General features: G+C 37.1%; 1 protein-coding gene across 1 annotated transcript; it reads left to right on the top strand.

The window, feature by feature from the left end:
* The first annotated feature begins 5056 nt into the window (after positions 1 to 5056).
* Positions 5057 to 22572, top strand: LOC306842725 (cholinesterase-like). Its single transcript, XM_079373758.1, has 4 exons — positions 5057 to 5167; positions 13672 to 15210; positions 16570 to 16727; positions 21028 to 22572. Exons 2-4 carry the CDS (start codon positions 13685 to 13687, stop codon positions 21153 to 21155), a joined length of 1812 nt encoding a protein of 603 aa, XP_079229884.1. The 5' UTR covers positions 5057 to 5167; positions 13672 to 13684; the 3' UTR covers positions 21156 to 22572.
* Positions 22573 to 22968: the final 396 nt, after the last annotated feature.

Here is a 22968-nt window from a genome sequence, read left to right as displayed (position 1 = left end):
TGTCAAAGATTGCAGGCTGCAATGTGTGACTGCACTCCTCCGCATTTCCCTGTTAACCACTTTAATGACAGTGTTCAGGATGATTTAGCATGTTACTGAGGATTTTTCACCATCACAGAAGCTCATAACCTTAAAAGAGAGTGCAAAACACATTTCACCTCTGGTTACTGATCTCACATGTGCTAAATATTTATAAAGAGCTAAAAGCAAGAATTTTGTCCCTAGATATGGTCCTATCTAAGATTACTTTTTAAAAAGATATTTCAATGTGTTACGCTCTTGAACTCAAGCCTGGTGTATACAGTGATTTTTATTTGCTGCTTTTCATATTGTGCTTTGACTCTTATGTTGTGTTCAATAACCTTTACCTAATTTCGTATTGCTGGTCAAAAATGAACGACCTTGTAAATATCTCATTATGCTATATTATAACCAAATCTTAGACTCAATCTTTTTGTCAACTTGTTTTCTTACAATTAGCGCAGGTTTTGTATTTTTTTTTTAGAAGTGGTTAATTGTAGTACTTACAGATCTGAGCTTATGCGCCTAATTTTTTGGACACACAAAAAAAACAAAACATTATTTGTTATATTATATTGAATATTTGACTATATTCACTCAAAAACTGAGATAAGCTCTGATGAATGAGGCCTACAGTGCATAAGCTCCAAAAAGAAAAACACAACCTGTGTTAATTGAAAGAAAAAAAAAAAACTTTGATAAAAATAAATAAATGTGGTAATAAAATAGCATAATTAGAGATTTTCAAGCTATGTTTTTTTTTTCTTCTTTCCCTTTCATTTTTTTGACCAGGAAAAAAAAAAGATAATACAAGTAATTGTATTTTATTTATTTATTTATTTATTTTAAACAGTAAGTTATATTCCAACGTGATAACATTAACTTTTTCTTTTTCAGGGAAAAAAATTCTCTGTGCATTCAGCTGTCCTCGTAAAATTTAAAATTGTATTTTACAAGCACAAGCTAGAAAACATACAGTCCCTTTCCCCTGAGACTGTTAAAAACATTCCTTTTATGCTTTAAGAACCTCTAGAATTAAATAGTTGATAGAGAAAGATGCTTTTAGGAACCTGATGGTGTAATTACGGGATCTACCAGCAGGGGCTAACCAGGTCATGCTAACCAGCTAAAACTGGACCACTTTGAACAATCACACTATGAACTTTTGACACATCACAAAAATCTTATACTGCGCATCAGGCTTAAACCATGCATATAGTTATTCCAAGTACTCTTGTCCTCTGAGGTGTCGATTTTGCAGCTCTTCTCTTCTGCGGTGGATCCGTGGAGACGTGACCTGTTGACCTTCACAAGTCTTAAGCAGAGAAGAAATTATTCTCACAATGCTGAATTGAAGTTTTATTAGTATTTCAGGGGGCCAGAAGCCCCTGTGAGACTCAACAGTACTGCACTCTGGGTCTTAACCTAGTTTTTTGAGGATGTGGCCAATTGCAGATTGACACTTTTTATATAGAGGTCCTGTTCTGTACCTGCACATGCACAATGTAGGCTGTCGGTTTTTCTTTTATCTCTCACACACACATTGCATGAACACGTGCTCTGATAACTGAGAAGCGGAAAGTTTAAAGAACATCATTTGTAGCTCTTATAAACAAGATGAAACAGATAACATGAGATGTCTTGGGACAAAAAGTCTCTAAAATTAGACAGACTGAAATACTCCCCCGAGTCCCAGCCCCGGTTTGACACGATTAGAAGATGAGGGTGCGCCTAAATGGAGGCTTTAATCAAACGACATTCAGTTCTCTTTTACACAGCTTGATCCCAGTATGACTGAGAACAGCAGTCTTCAGAAACCCTCATCAGCACATTATAAACATACACAAATGTGTGGGGTTACGGGGGCGGTGAATGTAAAATAAAGCATGTTACAAAAACAACCCAATTTTGTCAGATTTAGAACACACACAATATGCTTAATTTTGACAGATTTGGCAACAAAAACTAACCAATAATGCTGGATTAAGCAACAGAATCTGCGCAGTTTTCACAAATAAGAAATAACCATTTAAAAAATGTATATTTTATAGACAGTTTATAGACAAATGCAATAAATACATTATAATACATTCATTTATGTAATTGTATATAATGTTTACAAATTATTTAACGTTATTTAGGTAAATTTTATTTATTTTAGGTACAACAAATTTGAGATAATTTGGCTTTTTTTCCCCCTTTCCAAATCCTGTATTCTTGCACCTTTACATTTGCATATAAGGGAGAATGAATGAATGAATGAAGTTGTGGCAGAACATACTAAGGCAAAAATCACTTATTATTACTTATACTACCCAGAGACTTGTTCAAACCTCTAACACTGTATAACTATTAAAGGAATATTTCACCCGGAAATGAAAATGTTCTGAAATCTTATATTAAAAATGTTTTAATGATGGATTTGTGTCTTACAAACATGCAGCTTTTGGCTTTTCACAATGTTAAGGGGGAAGTCGTGTGTGTGTGTGTGTGTGTGTGTGTGTGGGTGTGTTCGTTCACTGCTTTTTGTGTGCACTTTCGATGGGTTAAATGCAGAGCACAAAATCCGAGTATGGGTCACTTTAATTGATGGACTGGAGTGGTGTGGATTACTTATTGTGATGTTTTATCATCTGTTTGGACTCTCATTCTGACGGCACCCATTCACTTCAGAGGATTGGTTAACAAGTGATGTATTAAAGAAACAAACTCATCTATGTCTTGGGATGGCCTGAGGGTGAGTAAAGCAGATTTAAATTTTTAGCCAAACTTTTCCTTTAAATTTTGGCACATAACTAGTCCTGCACATGCTATGAACATGAATGATAAGAAGTGTGCTATTGCATTTTTTTTCAGCCATCAGATGTACAGTTTTCAACTGGAACAATAAAATGGCTTTAAAAATCTCAGAGACTGACACTGAAGAAAGAATCTGGAAGTATCTGTCATATCTAGTGACCAGAATAATTACAAATTTCTGGATAAGCAACCAACCACCCAAAACCCCCTAGCAGCTGCATAGCAACACCCTTGCTTATCTTTACAAAGCATACACTGCACTAAGCCAAATCTGTTTCATTATTCCAGCAAAAACATACTTCAGTGATCAGGTGACTGTGCATGTCAGCAGCCGCTGTTCTCATCAAGGTGCATGATGTGCATGATCTATTTTTTAAATACAGAATACTGCAAACAGCATTAGATTTTCTAATTGTAGTTTTTTCTAACATCAGTAAGACTTTGAATGAAAAAGCAACTGTCAGATAAACAGATCACGAATAAACTTGTAATTCAAACCTATTCTATTTATCATGATAGTTCCGCAGATGAGAAAAACAAACAGCCTAAAACAACAGAAACTACAGGAAGTCTGTTCACGGCTCCATCTTATTAGATTTGTTAAGACATTAAGAGTGATGAGCTATGCACATGTTTTTATTTCAGCTTTGGGGAAAATTATAACATAACTTAAGTCAATCATTGTCATTAAGAATATTAAAAAATACATCAGCATGAAATTGGTGCGTATAGTGCATGTTCCACTCATTTCACAAATCATATAAGAACGAACTTCTAAATTCCCGCTCTGGGACTGAACAGATCGAATAAACGGGAAATGAACATAATGCGGTGGGAAGAAGCTGCTATTAAAGAAGACTAGCAAAATTACTTCCAGTTGGTTCTTTGTAGTGTGTGTGTCTTAGTCATTTACGCATGAAAATGAACTGCCAGGTAGAAATAAACCCAACAACATATTTGCCTCTAGTGTGAATGTTCTGGGAAATAAGAACGCTATCTGATCTGTGCACTAGATAACATACAGGAAGCACAGAAAGCAAACACATTCTGCTAAATGGAGAATGGAGGAGGAGAATCTTCTGAGTAACATGGCCCCTGGATTTCAATAACAAAAACTTTTGTGCAAAACATTTTCTGTGTAATGAGAAAAAAAAAAATATTGACACTACAGTAGTAAAGAGAGAAATATTCAATGCAACACTCATTTCACTAAAGGGACACAAGCTGATACCTGAGAAAAAATCCACACGAGAGGTCAAAGTGCTGGAAATTGGTGAATTCATTTTAGAATTAAACACTCACCCACTCGGATATGATCAGGTTAAGTCACGACCCAACTGAACTGAACTTGCAATGATGATCTGTCAATGAGCCACTTTTTAGCAACCTCTCAGGTCAGTTAAATGAAACACCTGTAGTGTTTACAGTGGATATGTTGACTAATGGTCTAAAAAAAGACTGCTTCTATTAATAAAAATGCCAGACAACTAGTAGAATAAAGCAATATTAAAAATGCATACACTTGGTGAGACTTTAATGGTTGGATTATAAACATTACAAATAATATTGTTTCTTGTTCATTATTTCTTGTTTCAAAATGCATTGTAGAGAAGGCTTTGCCTCATTTGAGAGGTTAACCACGTCACTGAATATTATGTCAAATAATAATATCACATTAAAAATGTCACAAATTCATCCAGACCAAAAGGCATACACATCACACATAGTCACACATAGATGAGGATTAACCCTGAAGTACTAAACTAGACTCACCCCAAAATAAATACATAAATATATAAAACATGGCAGGAAAAACTAAGCCATTTACTCTGGGCTGCAATGAGCAACAGCACAGCCAGTGACTCAGAGTTGTGTCCCAAACATGAAAGGAATTCAGCTGAAATCATAGCTTTTAACTAAAATACTGCAGCTCGGGGCACATGCAAACACACACAACATCAAAACAGGAACTAAGCAATCAAAAACCTATTAGTGACCTCTTTATGTGACTGACTTCTCATCTTCATCAGTATCCTCAGTTATTGGTTTAAAATGGAAATTCATAATGGCAAGTGCCCGCTTTGATTGGATTTGATTCATGCAAAGATCCATGCTCTTATGTTCCCCATTTGTGAATTGCCTCGGATACAATCCTCTGAACCCTTTAAATGCATGTAAATAAATGTCTGTCCCATCTCTCATCCAGGCATCTCCAAACCTCGCGAGGTTTGAATTTGGACGCGCAGAGCGCACTGCGCGCAAGAGTGGAACAGACGCCGGGAGCAAACCGCGAAAACCCAAAACACATCTCCTGTAAGAAAATATAGGGAATCACCATCCGACAGGGGTAAGAACTGTATCTTAATGCCTGGAAAGCGTCTCCGTTTCCAAGCTCGTGGACGCGTTTTGGCTGTTGTGCCATTTGTGTCTGCATCTTAAATGGCGGGTTTGTGAGGAAGTTTGTTTTCATGCCGCTCGGGTGATTTCTGTGGACTGTGTTTCAGTTTTGCTGGACTCTAGACTCTGGTTCGGTTTTTGTAGAGAGCTGGTCCAAAGTTGCGCACCGCGTAAAAGCGTTTTTACGCGATGCCGCGTTCGTAGATTTAGCGTTTGTTTCACTGACGTGCGTCACTTCATTCTCTGTCATCATTTCCTTGATAAGCAGCGCTGTAATTATTGGCTATTTAGGACTGTTATCTGATTCTGCTGGCCGCCTTATCAAAATGTTCCCACACTCTTAGAAACCTTCAAATATTAGGAAATTGTAAAAGTGTGAAGGTAATAAAACATTAAAAGTCATAGATATTTCTAGTGAATATAAATTATTTTTATGCTCAGCTCTGAGATATTTTATTTATATACACTTAAATAGATATTTTATTTCTATAGATGTGTTTGGTGTGTGCAGTTGCTAGGCTGTCCTGGGTGGTTATTATATTATACATAAATTTATATTGAAATAAATATTTGGCAATACCTTCTTTGTTCAGAGGAGTGAGCCGTAAAAGAGATCAATCTTGGAACTTTGTATTACAGCATTTCTCATGTTTCTTCCTTCTATGATGACTCACTCTGGGTAACTAGTTTAAAGTTTAGCTAGTCTAAAGTTTACTTTCGTCACACCCTTTATTGATTTTCATCTCTGTTAATCAGAGGAGATCAGTAAGGTGCAAGTGCAGCACAGTGTGGCTTCAGTAAAGGACTTGGCTGTGTGGCATCTGCCATCGTCGTCCATGTGGATTTGCGAATTACATTTGTATTTCTCTCATGTCCCTCAAGAGCTCTGATTACATGGTCCAGCTCCTCATTACCAGCTCCTCGTTGTAAATCATTGAGTCTGGAGGACGCCCTGCAAACGAAACCAGAGATTAGGTCAGATCACACGCTGTGGCTGAAGTTCTCTCGTATCGTAGCTTAATTGCTGGCCTGCCCACACTTCCTGCTCTGAATAGATAATAGTATGCTAATAGAGTGTATGTCGTGCCCAGGTTTGGGCCCTTTAGACCCGTGAGGCATTGCAGTATCACTTTCTGATGCGGTAGTAAGGGCAGTGTGTCAGGCCGGGTCAGGACACCGTGAGTCATGAGACCTGAAAGTGCCACTCTTGTGTTTTTTTGCTTTTTTTTAAAAACCAGGTTCATGCTGGTCCAAGACAAGCTGATTTGTTCACGGCATCTAAAACAGAGATGAGATGCGCAAATGTTTACAGTATGCACCCCATATTGACTTGATAGATATATTTGATTGTATTTAGCCTAAGTTTTGTTTAGTTTTAAATGAAATATCTTCAGTGCTGTTACATGAACAGTTTATCAGTTTCATTCTGATCTGTGATTTCTGGTGCTGTATTCTCATTCCTAAACGTGTTAAAATTCTGTCATTTAATCATTAATCTTTTCTTATTCTTTTCATTTTGTTCAACTGGGATGGATTAAAGTAAAATACAACTATAGACATTTATAAGGATTCATATAGATTTGTACATTTCTGAAGCTGTGCATTAGTGTTATTTTAGTATTATTTATATGCTGTTTTAGTATTTATGAATATTTCGATTTTTTTAATTTTAGTAATTTTATGTGCTTTTGTATTTTATTTCACTTTTGTTTAATCGTTTTAGTACTTCAGCTTAAACTTATTTCAGTTGCCAACCAAGACAACATTTGTCAAATTTAAGGGTTTCATCTAATATTTACATTTAATATTTTATTTCAGTTTAAAAAACAATTTAATAGTTTAACAACAATGCTATGCATATGGAAATACATTTTAAATTCAGTAAAAAATAATATTGCAGGTTATAGCGTGTCTACATGTACATTTTGAATATCATACATACAAATTTTAGTGTTACGTTTTTAGCAGCATGATTTGACCCAATGTACATTATAATATTGAAAGATATTGTTGAAGGTGTTGAATTTGTTACAGAGTGCTATGATAACTATTGTGACTGTGCTGCAGAGAGGATGAAGTTTTAGCATGCTGGCAGTCCAACAGTAGTGTTACCATGCTAAAATCTATTTGTGAGAAACTGGCTCTGCATTCATCTCCTTAAAATAACTGATAATTAAAACTGTTGTACAATTTTTTTTTTTTCTTTCTGATCAATAAAGTCATTCTCAGTCCATTCACAGTGGAAAACTCTGTATTAAGCCTGAAGAGAGTCACAAATACATTTTCAGAGCTCTTTTTTTTTTTTATAAAGCACACAGCTCATGTTATCTCTTCTCTGTTTCTGTTCATTGTATGCTGAGCAAGCCATTATCTAAAAAAAAACGAAACATCTTACATTGCCGCTATCTTACACAGTCTTTTAAGGGCAACAGATGTTTCCTGTTATTTTTAGACATTTCTCAATTATCAAATAATTACTGCATCAGCCCTAAGCGATTTCCACAGAGTTATTTAACAAACATTGAACTCTTTTTGCCCTTTTTTCATACATTAGGCTAGTCATGTCATATGTTGGATAACCAATGGATTGTTAATCCGCCTGACCCAGTATGAGTTACAGTCCTTCAGCTACACAAAGATTTTGGACTGATATATATAGATCATGATTTTAAATCACTTCTATGAAATCTGATCAGGTTTTTTATGCTAGAGAGTCTATACGTCTGGCAGCATTTGAGTCATAAATGTGGCACATTGGATGTTTTATGGCCGTGTTTGTGGGCTGAATGGCAGAAGCAGCAGAGTCCGACAGCACACTGTCTAATGGGCCCATTGAAAGCGCTGGCACAGGGAGCAGTGTGTGTGTCCAGAGGAGTGCAGAGTATCGATCCGCTCAAATCAGTGGGTATGTAGCTGGCATTGAAGTTTTCTGTAAACAAGAAGTTCCTGTAAGTTGCTAGTATTGATAAAATAAATTGACAATCTAATAATGTTCGTCATGCTCTCTTTTGACATCTTTATCATCACACAACACTTTGTGTTTTGAAAGTCATTTATGCTCACCAGTGCTGCACACACACACACACACACACACACATGAGATATTTTAATGTATATTAAAATGTAATTTATTCTTGTGATCAAAGCTGAATTTTTTAAGCATTCTTATATGCTGATTTGTTGCTCAGTAAACATTTAATCTTCTTATTAATGTAGAAAACATTGATTGATTGATTGATTGGAAACTGATGCATATTTTCAGGAATAGAAAGGTCAAAAGAAAAAATATATTTATTTGAAATATTTTTAAACCTAGATATATTTCAATTTTGATCTTTTCTTTGAAAATAAATAAATAAATAGACTTTTGATTCGATGCATTGCTGTATAAAAGTACAAATATTTTAGCTAAAATGGAAACTTTGTGTGCTCACCAATATGATAAATGAATCATAACTTAAAAATAAATGTATTATATGAGTTTTAAATAACCATATGGGTGCTTTCAGATATTATGTCGAATTTACTGGCCAAAAGAAACTTTCTTTCTTTCTTTCTTTCTTTTCATACCAACTTGGTCACAAATGTACACCACTTTGGTCTTTGCACTCTTTATGTTTGTCATTCTATTTCTCACTTCATTGACCCTGAAATCACTGTATCTATTTCTTCTAAAATCGATTGTAAATATTTAGTTAAAATCAGCTCAGTTGTTCTGATAGACTGTCTTTCCTTCCATCAGGTCCATTTTCTTCTCTCATGGAGTTTAATCTGTGCCATTAAGCCATTGAAGCATCTTTTGATTTATCTTGTAGTTAATAAGTAAACCCACCATAGGTATTATGTTCACATATCTGTATCTTTTCCTAAAAAGGTTACAAATCACAAGGGGAAAAACAGTGCAGCAGCATTCCTCTGATAATTCCCATCATGCTCTTCTGATGCAGTAAGTTTGTGCCAGTTTGTGTACTCCTCATCCTGATCTCTATGTATAACTGGAGATGGTGTGATTGGAGTGAGTCAGAATGTAGAAATGTGCTAGATCTTATTCCAAACTGCCCAGCACAGATCTGCCTTTTGAGAGTGCCGGTAGGGGGGCGTTTGTGATGAGGGACTGTGGGAGAGTCACAAACAGATGCAGGTATGACGCCATGAACTATTATTACTAAAGGCAGACGTCACAGCTGCGGTGTTCGGCACTGGGAAATATTATAGGAGTTTCTTTTATTAAAAGCCTTCGGTAAAACCCTCTGTCTGTTGAAGAAGTGTTCATGTGGGTGGATATTTTGAGTCTTCCGCAGCCCTTGCTGAACTGATATCGATTTTGGAGGAAAGCGTGTAAACTGATGGATTCCTGCCCAGTATGATGTTGTTTTTAAACTATCATTATCATATAAAGTAATAAACAGAGGTGGACAAAGTACAAAAGTCCATTACTTGAGTGAAAGTACAGTTACTGTTCTTTGTGTTTTGTTAGGAGATGCACAACAGTTCTTCTGTGGCTTTATAGGTAATATTTTAATTTACATAATTTAGCAAAATCAAATAATTGTGTTGTTGAATATATACCACAATGTTAACATTGTTGTAAGTAAATATCACATCTGCAACTGGTCAGTGTTCAAAGTGGGAAAATAACGTGACATAACCCTAAAAGAATGATTACTGATAGTCTAAGAAATAAAAGTCGCTGTATATAAAACTGACTTTCAAAGCTGCTACAATGACTATCTACTTCGAGTGCCTTGATAGAATTGTGGTGGAGTGAAAAGTATGATATTTGTCTTTAAAGTGTAGGGAAGTTGCAGAAAAAATTAAAAAATTAAAAATACTCAAGTAAAGTACAGATACTCAAAAAATGGGTCCCACTTTATATTGTGTCCCTAATACCTTAGTAACTGGATGTGTATGTAGTATGTAACCACAATGTAAGTACACATTGGTACATAGTATCTACAGCTCTAATGTTTGTGTAACTACACACATGTAACAACCCTCAGAATGGTATGTGTACGTACAAATGTGTAACAGGACGTTGGTAACAACACTTTTTGTTAATGAAAGTACAAATGTATAACAGGACTAACAACACTTTTTTTTTAAAGAAATTGTTGCACTTTATATTAAGTAGACAATTCCTATGGATTTACCATGTAATTACTCTGTTACACAACAGCTGCCAGTAAGTTAGGATTTTACATATAAATTGTGGTTGGTGTCCAGGAGGTTACACTTTATATTAAGTGGACAGTTCCTGAGGAGTTACCATGTAAGTACACTGGTATTACTGTGGTGCACCAACTCCAGCAACTCGAGATCCAACTCCTCCCAATTTACATATGCCTAAACCTACCCGTTTCCACCTCTAAACCGACCCACCTCCACCCACTGAATCAAATTGTTCCAATTACTCTTATACATACTGTTGTTACAAAATGTAGTATATAATTCCTGTTACATGAGTACTTAGTGAAGTGAAAAAAAGTGTTGTTACCAATGTCCTGTTACACATTTGTACTTGCACATACCATTCTGAGTGTTGTTACATGTGTGTAGTTACAGAAATATTACAGCTGTAGATGCTATGTACCAATGTGTACTTGCACTGTGGTTACATATTACGTACACATCTAGTTACTATGTAAGTTTACAGGTATTGGGGACACAACATAAAGTGTACATAAGTACAGTAATCAAGTGAATGTACTTGGTTACTGTCCACCTCTGGTAATGAAGCTAAACTGCTATTTTAGTCTACAAACCTTACAGGTATGTGTATACTTTCTTAATACACATTTCTAGTCTGGTGCACTGAATGATCTTTTCTGCTATAATGCACATTTCTCATTATCCAATCAGTCATAGAGTAAAAACTGACCTTAAATTATTTATTCTCATTCTGTTTCACTTGAAAATCACATTATTGAAGTAAAATGGGTTTTGAATGCCATTTCATGTTGACTTTAAGCCAAATGTTCGGGTTGGCCTTTACAAAGGTATGATGCTCGTCCTAAGAACTGCAACGAAGTCCCACAACGCCGTCCTCTTGGGTCTCATTGAGATCCGCTTCAGAGGTTTTTGACAACTCAACACAAATGTCTGATTTCTCTTAGACAATGCCTCAAAAAAATGTGTGTCTAAGATGAGACAAAGATATGAGTGAAGAGGGAAACAAACTTGTCTGAAGGCTTGGTCTAAAGGGACAAAACGAAAAAGGGAAGGCGAGAGTCTTATCTTCTCAATTCAACCTGCAGACACAAGAGATTTGCTGTTGTCTTTCTGCATTGTCGGTTGGATAAAGTGCTGTGAATCTTCAGGGATCTCTTGACATTAAACATGCCATTTATATGAACCTGGCACTAGTGTTATGATGCCACTGTCGGATGAATAAAACCGTCATTAGTTCACTCACTGATATATCTCTCAAGCTATCTCATGCTTTTTGTGGTCTTTTGGTCTTTCTTTAGTCCTTTTATTCAGACACATTAAAAATGTGTGTGTGTGTGTGTGTGTATATATGTATGTATGTATGTGTGTGTATATATATATATATATATATATATATGACATTTTAGCATATTATCTTCTAAATGCTGATTGAAAAGTTGATTTTTTTTTTGCCAAGGTCTCTAATGAATTCTTTGTTGCATATGATTTTTATTTGATTTGTTTCATCAGTCAGGCATTAAATTACAAAACTAACATGTATTCTGACTAAACTGAGACATAGTCCTTTGTCCTTTTGTTCAGTTTCCTTCTCATTAGTGACAAAGCTCCTACGGCAAAGCCCTATCGTTTACTTTGATTTATAAATTAGGGTAATCTAATATGTACAATTAACATTCAAGACCTTAATCAAAGTATTGCTGACTTGATCTACATGTAAAATCTAATAATTAGTGGTGCCTATTATTATTGTGAAGAGCTTTCTCTAAAACTCTAACTTTTGAATATTTACACTTGTTTTAAAGTATCAAGTAAGATTTCTTTAATGTTTAGAAGTCTTTTAAGCTCACCAAGGCTCCATTTATTTGATCAAAAATACAATAAAAACAGTAATACTGTATATGTTGTAGACTTAACTGTCATGTTTGGTCAATTCTCTTTTATTTTCTAGTCTTGCTGAATACAAGTATTCATTTCTTTCAAAAAAATTAAATAAAAAATACAGACTCTAAACTTAATGGAAGTGTAAACATGCAAAGTGTACTGCACAGTTTTGATGAATGATACCTCAAATCATGCAGCTTGCTGAAGAGAATGCTGTTACTTTTGTAAGCCATCAGACTTTCAATTTTCACCTGGCATACAATAAACAGATGAAGGGGGAAAAAGAACAGATCCATAAATTGGCATAAATCTATAGAACAGAATACCTTGTGGGCTTGTTTTGGTAAACAACCTAGAACACTTTATACTATCAGAGAAGAAAGTACAAAAGCTGTCACTGCGGCAGTAACTTCTCAAAAGGTACACCTCCGTACCTTATTTACCCCTAAAGTTTGCATATATATTAGTGTCTTAAAGGTACATATCAGTGCCTAAAGTGTACATATTAGTACCCAAATGTTACATATTAGGAAAGGTACTGCCTAAGAGACCACTTTTATAGGCCTACTGTTATTTGAGAGTGTAGCTTCAGAAATAATCAGAAAAATATTACTTTTCTGTATGATGTTTACCAGTATATGACAATTAACTTTTACAATTACGTTTTGCATTCCATTTTCAGATGTGCATTATTATTGTTTGTTTTCTACAAGATTTGAGGAAAGTTGTCATCACGACGTCAAATAAGAGGCAGAAGTAAAAATTCTCACAACGGTAAAGAGATTTTGAGGAAACAAACACTTACAAGTTAATTTACCACATTGTCAACAACAGTCCCAATGTGCCAACCCTGAAGCTGTCCTGTCACTCCTGAAGATGCTCTGTATGGCACATTTTCTGCTTAAGGAAAGTAGTTCTTCTCAATATCGTAGGAGCTCAGTCTTCGGGGTCAATCTGTGTGGTGCAGGCAGGCCATATTAATCAAGCAGGATTTACCCACCATCACAACAAGCAATCAGGGTGTCTAATTTTAGAAATCATTTTTTTTTTTTTTTTTTTTGCATTTGGAGCTGAGTAATCTCAAAAAGGAGAAGGGTTGTAGGGGTTGTTGGGTGTCTCATCATACTGAGTGAGTCATAGAGAGCATTTTGATTGTCTGAGCTTTCCTCTCCATCTGGAGTAAGCTGAAACCGAGGTGTCATTAATAGCTGTCTGACTGTCTCTTAATTTGAAATGAACTGTTAATTTTATATCATGTTCTTTAAATAAGTTCTTCTGATCTAATCAAAACACAGCAGTCTGATACTTGTAAACATGATCTAGGTACTCTGAAACTCCAAACAGAACATGACTTGTTTTGATTGATGAAGATTATATTGATCTCTTTATGGTTTTATTTATCAGCCTTGAAGACATCATGATGGGCATTCACATCAAAACTACTTTGCCAATTTTGGCTCTGCTATTCTTACAACTGGAGGCAGGGCAAGATGAACTGATCGTCTCCACTGACAAAGGCAAAGTCAGAGGAATGAGGCTTCCTTTGCCGGGTGGTTCGGAGTTTGTGGCAGCCTTCCTTGGGATCCCCTATGCCAAGCCTCCATTGGACCAGCTTCGCTTCAGACAACCAGAGCCTGCTGAGGTGTGGAACGGGATACGAGATGCCACTCGGTACTCCAATTCATGCTTTCAGGATCCAGATACATTGTACCCAGGATTCCCTGGAGCTGAGATGTGGAATCCCAACACCAGAATTAGTGAAGACTGCCTGTACCTCAATGTTTGGACTCCTTCAACTGACCTCCAGAACCGAGCCAAACCCTTAGTCCCAGTTATGGTGTGGATCTATGGTGGAGGCTTTTCCACAGGTACCGCATCCCTGGACGTGTACGATGGCCGTTTCCTCAGCCATTCGGAACAAGTGGTGGTGGTGTCCATGAATTACCGAGTAGGAGCATTGGGCTTCCTATCTCTACCAGAAAGTGAGAGCATTAAAGGTAATGCTGGTCTATTTGACCAGCGCCTGGCTCTCAGCTGGGTGTCAAGAAACATTGCTGCATTTGGGGGTGATCCATCTTCCGTAACCTTGTTTGGGGAGAGTGCTGGTGCTGGCTCTGTGGGACACCATTTGCTTTCGCTGGGCAGCCATGGACTATTCACCCGTGCAATTCTCCAGAGTGGCAGTCCCAATGCTGTGTGGGCGGCAGTGGAGCCAACTCAGGCCTGGACCCGTTCCTTGACTCTGGCTCAGCTTCTGAACTGCCCACTTGGACCATCTGCTGATGAAATGGAGGCTTGCTTGAGGGCAGTTGAACCTGAAAAGATAGTCAGTCTTCAATTTGAAGTCATTCCTGATCCCGTGATAATAAGTGTGCCTTTTCCGCCAACAGTGGACGGAGAATTTCTCGTGGACATGCCAAGTGTCTTAATCCAGTCAGGGCATTTTCTGAAAACTGAACTACTTTTGGGATTGAACAGGGATGAAGGGACTTACTTCCTTGTTTATGGCGCACCTGGATTTGGCATCCATAACCAGAGTCTTATCAATCGAGACCAGTTCTTCTCAGGTGTATCCTTGAGCCTCCCTGGTTTCAGTGACATAGCCAGAGAGGCGGCTGTACTTCAGTATACCGATTGGACAGATGAGCAGAGCAAGCCAAAAAACAGAGAGGCCCTAGGTTGGTTGGTGGGCGACCGCTATTTATCATGCCCCTTACTGGATTTTGCCCGTAGGTTTGTCGAGAGTGGTGGCAGTGCCCGATTGTTCCTCTTTAACCATCGCTCCAGCTTCAACCCCTGGCCTGGGTGGATGGGTGTAATGCACGGGGATGAGATCCCGTTTGTTTTTGGGATTCCTTTGAACCAGACCTTTGGATTCTCAAAGGAGGAGGAAGCTCTGAGCAGGAGGATCATGGAGCACTGGAGCAACTTTGCTAGAAGTGGGTAAGTGTAAATCTGACACCAAACCTACTTCATGAGCTTATTTTCTTGCCCAAACATGAATATACAGTACTGTCATTTACTCACTTTAATTTATGTAGTTTCAAACACATACTGCACTGTCAGAGGAGGGGGGGGGGGTGTAAAAACGGTACCTTTACAGTACAACATCTTGTTACTCGGGACAACTTTTTACCTTATCAATCCATACAAGATGCATGTTACAAAGATGCCCTTTTGAAGGTACTGCCCCTTTGATTAACTAAACATATGATATTTGTGGAGCACAAAAGGAAGTTGTAATTCATTCCAAGCGTTGCCCTCTGTAGCTGCTGTCAAATCTCATTTATGTGGCATATATTCAAACTTAGTTTGTGCATCAGGTTTAGCATCAATGATGTGAAACACTGTTGCTTGTTGCATGCCTTCTAGCTGAAGTGTGAATGTTTGTTCAACACATAAAAACCATTATGTGACATGTAGCATCATATGACTTGTGGCATACAAAACATGGATTACCTTTATGGTTCTCTTTTTGTCCCTTTTGAAGCATCTGACATAATTTTTCAATTTCACAGTATTGAAAATTTGTTTTTCACAGAAGAAAAACTTTGTATGGTGTTGGAATGACAAATGTTTGTTTTTGTCTGAACTGTAATTTCTTTAATACAGAGAATATTATACTCACATTTGTGTTTACAAGACTATTTTATGCATTTGTATATGTTTACAAAAACACTGATGGGGATTATTTATATTTATAGCTGAGAAAAATGTATAAACCAGTGCAGATTTGGAGAAGTTGTTTAATTCGTAATATCTTGAAGAGACAGGCTTTCATCTGCTCACACTTTTTCAGTTAATGTGCAAAAAAAAAAAAGTCTTGGTGTTGCTGGCAGGCTAGTGTTGATTAGCATCCTCATTTGTTTGGCATAAATTATGGAGAAGCAGAGACAGCCTTTATTGTGGCTGTGAGCAAGCTTAGTTTCTTTCAATTAACACTTCATACACTCTTCACGCTGCAGGGGAACGACATGATGCTAATACATCAATGAACATGATCAGTAAACAAGATCACAAAAGAACACGCAGAAGTTAATCTTTTCCTGAAATGGGCTGAATCGCTTATGAAAAGTATTGAGGGTGATTCTTTAAATAGCTTGTTATGAAGACTTTGCTGGGATTCAAAGCCTCTTGTTGTAAAGAACTGCAAGGTGTTCTTTACAAGAGCATGTAAACGTCGTAGCTATTGAGGCGTTGCTTTTTTTTGGCTTGAGTTGTTTTGGGGCACAAATGTATTGATGCATCTTGGCACCATACATAAACTGACCTTTTGGTTGATTTCCTTGCTTGACGTTTCAGGGATCCGAGTGTGGAGGGAGCGGATTGGCCGCCATTCACGCTGGAACATCAGCAGTATGTCACGCTTAACACTGGCCTGTCACAAACACTCCGGATGCTTCGAGCCCAGCAGTGCAAGTTCTGGGACAGTTTCCTGCCAAAACTGCAGTATGTCACAGGTGAGAGTCACAGAATGAGAACAGCCGTCCACCCACACCTCATAAACAAAGAAAATCATGACACACTCGCTTCTGCTTGTCTCTCCGGCTCTGCCTGGCCAGCACACGTGTCGTCTTCTAGTCTCTCGAGGACACCTGTAGTGCAGAACTGGCCAGCTAGTGGAGCTTAATGTGGGACTGGAGGTGGTTGAGTGTTTCAAAGGCACTGCAATTATTTACATTTGCCTTTTTTTCATTTGAAGTGAAGTGACATTCAGCCAAGTATGGTGACCTGCTCTGCATTTAACCCATCCAACGTGCACACACACAGCAGTGAACACACACACACACACACCATGAACACACACCCGGAGCAGTGGGCAGCCATTTATGCTGCGGCGCCCGGGGAGCAGTTGGGGGTTCGGTTCAGTCATGGTATTGAGGGTGGAGAGAGCGCCAGACATTCACTCCCCCCACCTACATTCCCTGCTGGCCCGAGACTCGAACCCGCAACCTTTGGATTATGAGTCCGACTCTCTAACCATTAGGCCACAACATTTGGCAGGTGCTTTAACAGGGTCTAGAGCTTTAAAAATGCTCTTTTTTTCAATCAATCAAAGTTGCGAGATATTGTCCCTTAATAAAAAAAAGTAAATTTCTGTCTCTGCTGAAAATTTCTTTATCATTGTACCAGCACAAAAACACACTCAGCAAAATATAATCTAAACTATTATCAACAAAATCTTTGAAAATTGAGCAAAATAATTTTTGTCAGTATTGCACACCCCTAATTTACAGTATTTATTTGTATTTCTTCAGGTCTTAAAATCGACTTTAAATTCAACTTTATAAAATGTGCAGACACTGTTTTATCCAAAGCGACTAGCATTGCATTCATAATAAACCCTTTGTCAGTTCATGCCATCCCTGGGAATCGAACCTATGACCTTGGTGTTGCTAGCATCATACTTCACTGTTTGAGCTGGTCGTACATTTGCGGTGGCTAAGGTCTTCAGAGTTGTTTATAGCACATTGCTAGATGGTTACTAAGTGATTGTTTACTAATCCAAGTCAAAAATTGCCCTGTTTTTGCCCGTTTTGTCATTCTTAAGGTTTAGAACTTGTGTCTGAAAAGTAGTAGAACATACTGTCTGAAGCATAAAAATGTAGGACAAGTTCCCTTAGCAAGCATCACTAATAAAGTTTCAGCTTGCATGAACCAATCTGTTACTCAAGTTAAATAGAAATGCTTTACAGGAAAAAAAAAAGTGAATGTGTTTTGTTATTCATAGATCGGAATAACAAAATAAAATGAGTAGCATGATTTGGCCTGGAATACAGGAGCTTGAGATTAAAATGTACACTTCCCTCAAAAGCTGTTTTGTCCCTACTGTGAATAGCAAGTACTTGTTAAACATGTTCAGAATGTATTCATAAGTACATATGGATGTGTGTAATGGAGAAATATGTTGTACCATCAATTTAAATTCAGCGTGAATGGCTTTGAATGCTTCAGTCTTGGCCGTGCATCCATTTTGTCCATTATACATGTCTCCCACCATCAGAGTGTATTAAGGTGTTTGATATTCTATTTGTTATTGAGGACTTTGCTAAAAGATCACCAGTGGAAGCTGTTTGAAGAGAAACAGAGAATAAAAGCGATTGAGTCTGAAGTTATTCAGGAACCTACAACTAAACATACGCCTTTTTGTGACATCATATTCCAAAGTGAGAAAGAAACACTTTTTTTCTATGTTGTTGGTTTTTTTTTTGGATGCACTGAAGAGCATTTTGCTGTCGTTCCTCGCTCATTTAAACCTTTTTCAACTAAACATGTAGCTTGTTGTTTGTTTCTAGCCCTGTGGTGAGAGATGTGAGCTTTTAAGTGCGTTACGAAACATAAGGTGGGAGAGCAAGTCACGGCATTATGTACTGGAAGCAGTCGCTTTTGGCACACTTAAAATCATCTTGTAAACCCTGGGCTGTCTTCACAGCTGTCATTACTGATTTAAGCAATGAATATAGACTGATGCTTTTAATCGGCTTTCTGGAGGTCTTTGCAAGGTGACGCTCAATAGTGTAGTGTCTGGAAACTCCTGAAGTTCTGGCTGTCAGTGTTATCGGTGGTAGAAAACGGAAAGGAATTGGAGTTCCAGGTAGTGCGACCGTAGGGAGCAGAATTGAATTTGACACTGAAATGGAATGAATCGATTCTGATTTGAGTCTAGGTGAAGAAATACATGGAGAACTGCAGGAGAAAGCCTTGTCTTGTTTATGTGCTGGAGGTCAGGCGCCAGTGACTGCGCATACAAATGCACATATGCGCAAATTGAATTATCGTCACTGCGGGCAGTGTGCAGTCTCTCTGGCACTTGTGACGGCAAAGCCGTTCCCGGAGGATTCACAGACGTGCCTACTCTTTTGAGAATACTATGCTTGCGTACAAACAAGGTTTTATTTATTTATTTTTAAAGTGAGGGCATAGGAAAGAAGACACCTTATCAGCTTGACTCATGAATATTAATTAGTGATGCAGCACCGAGTCGTAGTAGCTGATTTGCTGAAGTGCATGTGAGTGGAGTCATGTCGAGATGGTAAACTCCATTTGGCCCCTGCTTTTATACCAAACTCTAGTCTGTAATGTAAATAGTGATTTATGGATTCTGAACCAAGTTGACATCATGAACTTATTTCAAATACAATCCCCCCGGAGCGTCTGGGATTAAGTGTCCTGATCAAGAGCACAGCGGTGATTGCTCGTGGCATGCTACTTCTAGGGGTTGAACCAGCAACCAGAACTAACATCACCAATATAACAGGCTGACAATGCAGGTATTTGAAACCTGCTACTTTGGTGGTTCACACAGATCAGTATATAATACAGTAGATATAGAGTAGAATATAGTGAATGCAGGTTTAATGAAAATGTTGAACAGAACATTTAATCATTTTAATTCATGCTGTTTTTTTTGTTTGCTGTGTCTAAATCAAACTAACAAAAGCCAATTTAATGCTATCATCTTCCAGGAAGTGACATCATTTTGGAGGGAAAACAACAGCATGAATGTCATTGAGTGTTAGCTGCAGTTTTAATGGATTCTGTGATTGTTTTCTTGCCATTGTGTAAATAATCAAAGTGCATATTTCTAAAAGTCTGGTACACCTTTTGTAGATATGCTTCCTTAAACTGCAGCATGGCCCTTTTTATTGTTTAGAGTTATAGAGTTGAAAAGTTACTGCATAAAGGGAATGACTCATTTGTTGAGTCCTTTAAAAAAAAAAAAAATTAAATAGAAATTGTTGGAGAAATTTGTTGACTCATAGACCAATCACAAAAGTGCTTGTCCCTGATTTTCTAGTGATTCTGTCATAAGGAGCTTTTCATGATTGTGAGAAGTTGTAAAGTTCTCTCACTTGATTTCATTCTAAATAAAGAACATGGTTGTTCTGCTCTCTCGCTCTCTTTCTGTGACACAGATCAAATGATATTCTGTTGCCATGCAAGCCATGGGTCTCTATTCTCAACTATTTTCTTTCAACTATAGCACTTGTGAAGGAGCTAAAATAGCAGCACTGAATGGCAATAAGATTAGAAAATTATGCAAAGATCATTTTAACGTAAAATTTCCACGAATAACTGTACAGAAGATAACTAGCTTGGATTTTATTTTATTTATTTTTTCCCATTAGCAAGGTTGTGCAGTTTACGGTGTCATTCCTCTGGGTATTGATAATGTTGCTATGCTGTTTAGAGAATTTGGTCTTTTAAGTGAATAGTTCACCTAAAATATTTCATGCTGCGGAACACAACAATTGCATTTCAAATGCAAAATGACATTTGGCAAAATGCACCAAAAAATTGTACATGAATAGACTTGTTTTGTGACTTTAACATGTACCTTGGAGATAAATGTAAATGATAAACATCAGGGAATATTTCCAACATTATTTTGGGGTTCCAGTATTAAGGACAGGTTGTGCGTTTTGTAAACGGGCCAAAACATTGAGCAGAGCTTTGAATATTTGATTGAGGTTTTGTTTCTGCTCGATCACAGTTGAGTATATGGCTGCAAGATGAGAAAAACGTAAAACAATTTATCACTTTTTCATTAGGGCTGATATCACAATAATGCATACATGCACCGCTGCACAAACTCAGACGGTCATGCAGGCTCTGTTTAGGCCTCCTGAATGTTTCCCCGGTCTAAGTGACTTCACTTCTCATTTGCATGGTGATAAATCCAATATCCTTCTGTCTCAAATTTGACCTGCCTCATTTTCTCTCTCTCTCTCTCTCTCTCTCTCTCTCTCTGTGCTGTAGCAAGTATTGATGAAATGGAGTTACAGTGGAAGTCTCAGTTCCACTGCTGGCGTTCTTACATGCTGGACTGGAAGAATCAATTTAACGACTATGCCTCTGTCAAAAAGCAACAGTGTGAAGACCTTTAATGTCGGACTACATTTCCCCAAAAACAGCCCATGCAATGCACTTAACTACTTCAGAAAGCTTCAGAAAGCCAGAGCCCATACATATGGACGAAGGAAAGGTTCTGTGGTTTCTATATCTTCACAACATGGTGCCTTTTTGCTTCCTCTGGGCCTTGTCTGGAAGAGAATTGCTATTTTGGGAACTCAAAAAGGGTCCATATTGAGATACTTTGGTAAGTTTGTTTAAGTGATACAAGAAAAAGTCTAAGCCACTTTGGGTAAAAAAAAAACAAAAAAAACTGTGTGCGTGTATGGGTTGTTGATGTATCAATTTGTCCTATGGTGTGACGGAAAAATGTAAAACAATAAAATAACCTCTAACATTGAAGATAAACCTCTTTCATGCTATTTGTAACTCTAAGAATGAAGATACATTTTTCACATGTTATTTGCATGTTTTTTTTTTTTCTACATTTTTGCTGTCACACCATAGGACACAGTCCCATTTTTATTTGTCAACTACCCATATATATATATAATTGTCCAGAGTTTTGTTTTAGGACCATTAATATTTTAAAAACCATTGTAATATTATTGTTTTCAACCCAAAGTGTAATTGTGATATATATTTTTTTATAATTATACAGCATGATAGTATTTGTTCTACAGCCTTTCATTTATGCTGGATTTAAATTAAACTGTAAATAAAATAAAAAAAATACTCTATTACAGAAATGATAATTTAATGACAATCGTTTAGAAAAATGAAAATTACAAAACAAGCTTGACAGTAAAAGGGCGCATTACATATATTTCACACAGATGTGTTTTTTTTTGTTTTTTTTTGTGAGATTCACCTCTTAATGGCCAAGAAAATGAACTTTTGTTCAATTGGTTTGGTTTGGTAACGTGTGACTGAGTGCCGCACTTTTAAACAGTACTGTTTATGCAATCTGATTATGTTTAATGTTGAATATTTTTCATGATTTGCTTGAGGCTTGTTCCTTGTTTTGTTACCAAAACAGTAATTTTTAATACTTTCCATTCTAATTAATGTATTTGAGTGAATATATAGAATTAAATATGAATGAAAGTGGAAATTCTGCATTTTATGATGAAATTCAGGATTAATGGAGTATTTTTTTAACACAAAGCTTCCTTCAAACTGTAATAAACCGCAGTGTTTACACGGCACATTTGTGGTGCTTTAAATAAATACTTCTATAATGGAAATGAAGATGAATATTATTGTTGCAGCAACATGATGCTAATATTACACAATTAGTCACTGTAATAACTGTCTGTGCCGGATTTTATGTAACTTTGCCTTTCTGTCTTTCTTTCTGTTTTTTGGGAGACACTAATCACTGAGCATTATTACTGTCTGTTCTTTTCAATTTGTTGGCTTGACAAAATGTAATAAACTTCCTACTCTTATTGTACGTATTCTTGCCTTGCAAATATTCTCTTACCTATAACTTAGCACTCATCAATTTAATGTGAATGAAATTGGCTTTGGCAATTGAAAAAGTCAGTTGACGACTTTATTATAAAGCATTGCTTGTTTTCAGCTGAACTGAATGATAATGTTACTCCTGCAGATTTAAATGATGTGCCCTATTTGAGGCTGCCGACTACTAAAGAAAACGTCTGTAGTGACTCAGCCATTTTACTGTCTGTAAATTTACATTCAGATGCTTATCTGGCATGCCTAAAGTCATTTTCTTATTAAAGCAAATATTCCTGTCATTAGGCCTTCAGAACAGAAACATGAGGAACAAAATCACAATGGGGCATCGGGTTGTTGTGACAGGTGCGTTTTCATTGATGGACG

Source organism: Barbus barbus, assembly GCF_936440315.1.
Source record: "Barbus barbus genome assembly, chromosome: 23".
NCBI lineage: Eukaryota > Metazoa > Chordata > Actinopteri > Cypriniformes > Cyprinidae > Barbus > Barbus barbus.
This window is presented reverse-complemented; position numbering and strand designations above follow the sequence as displayed.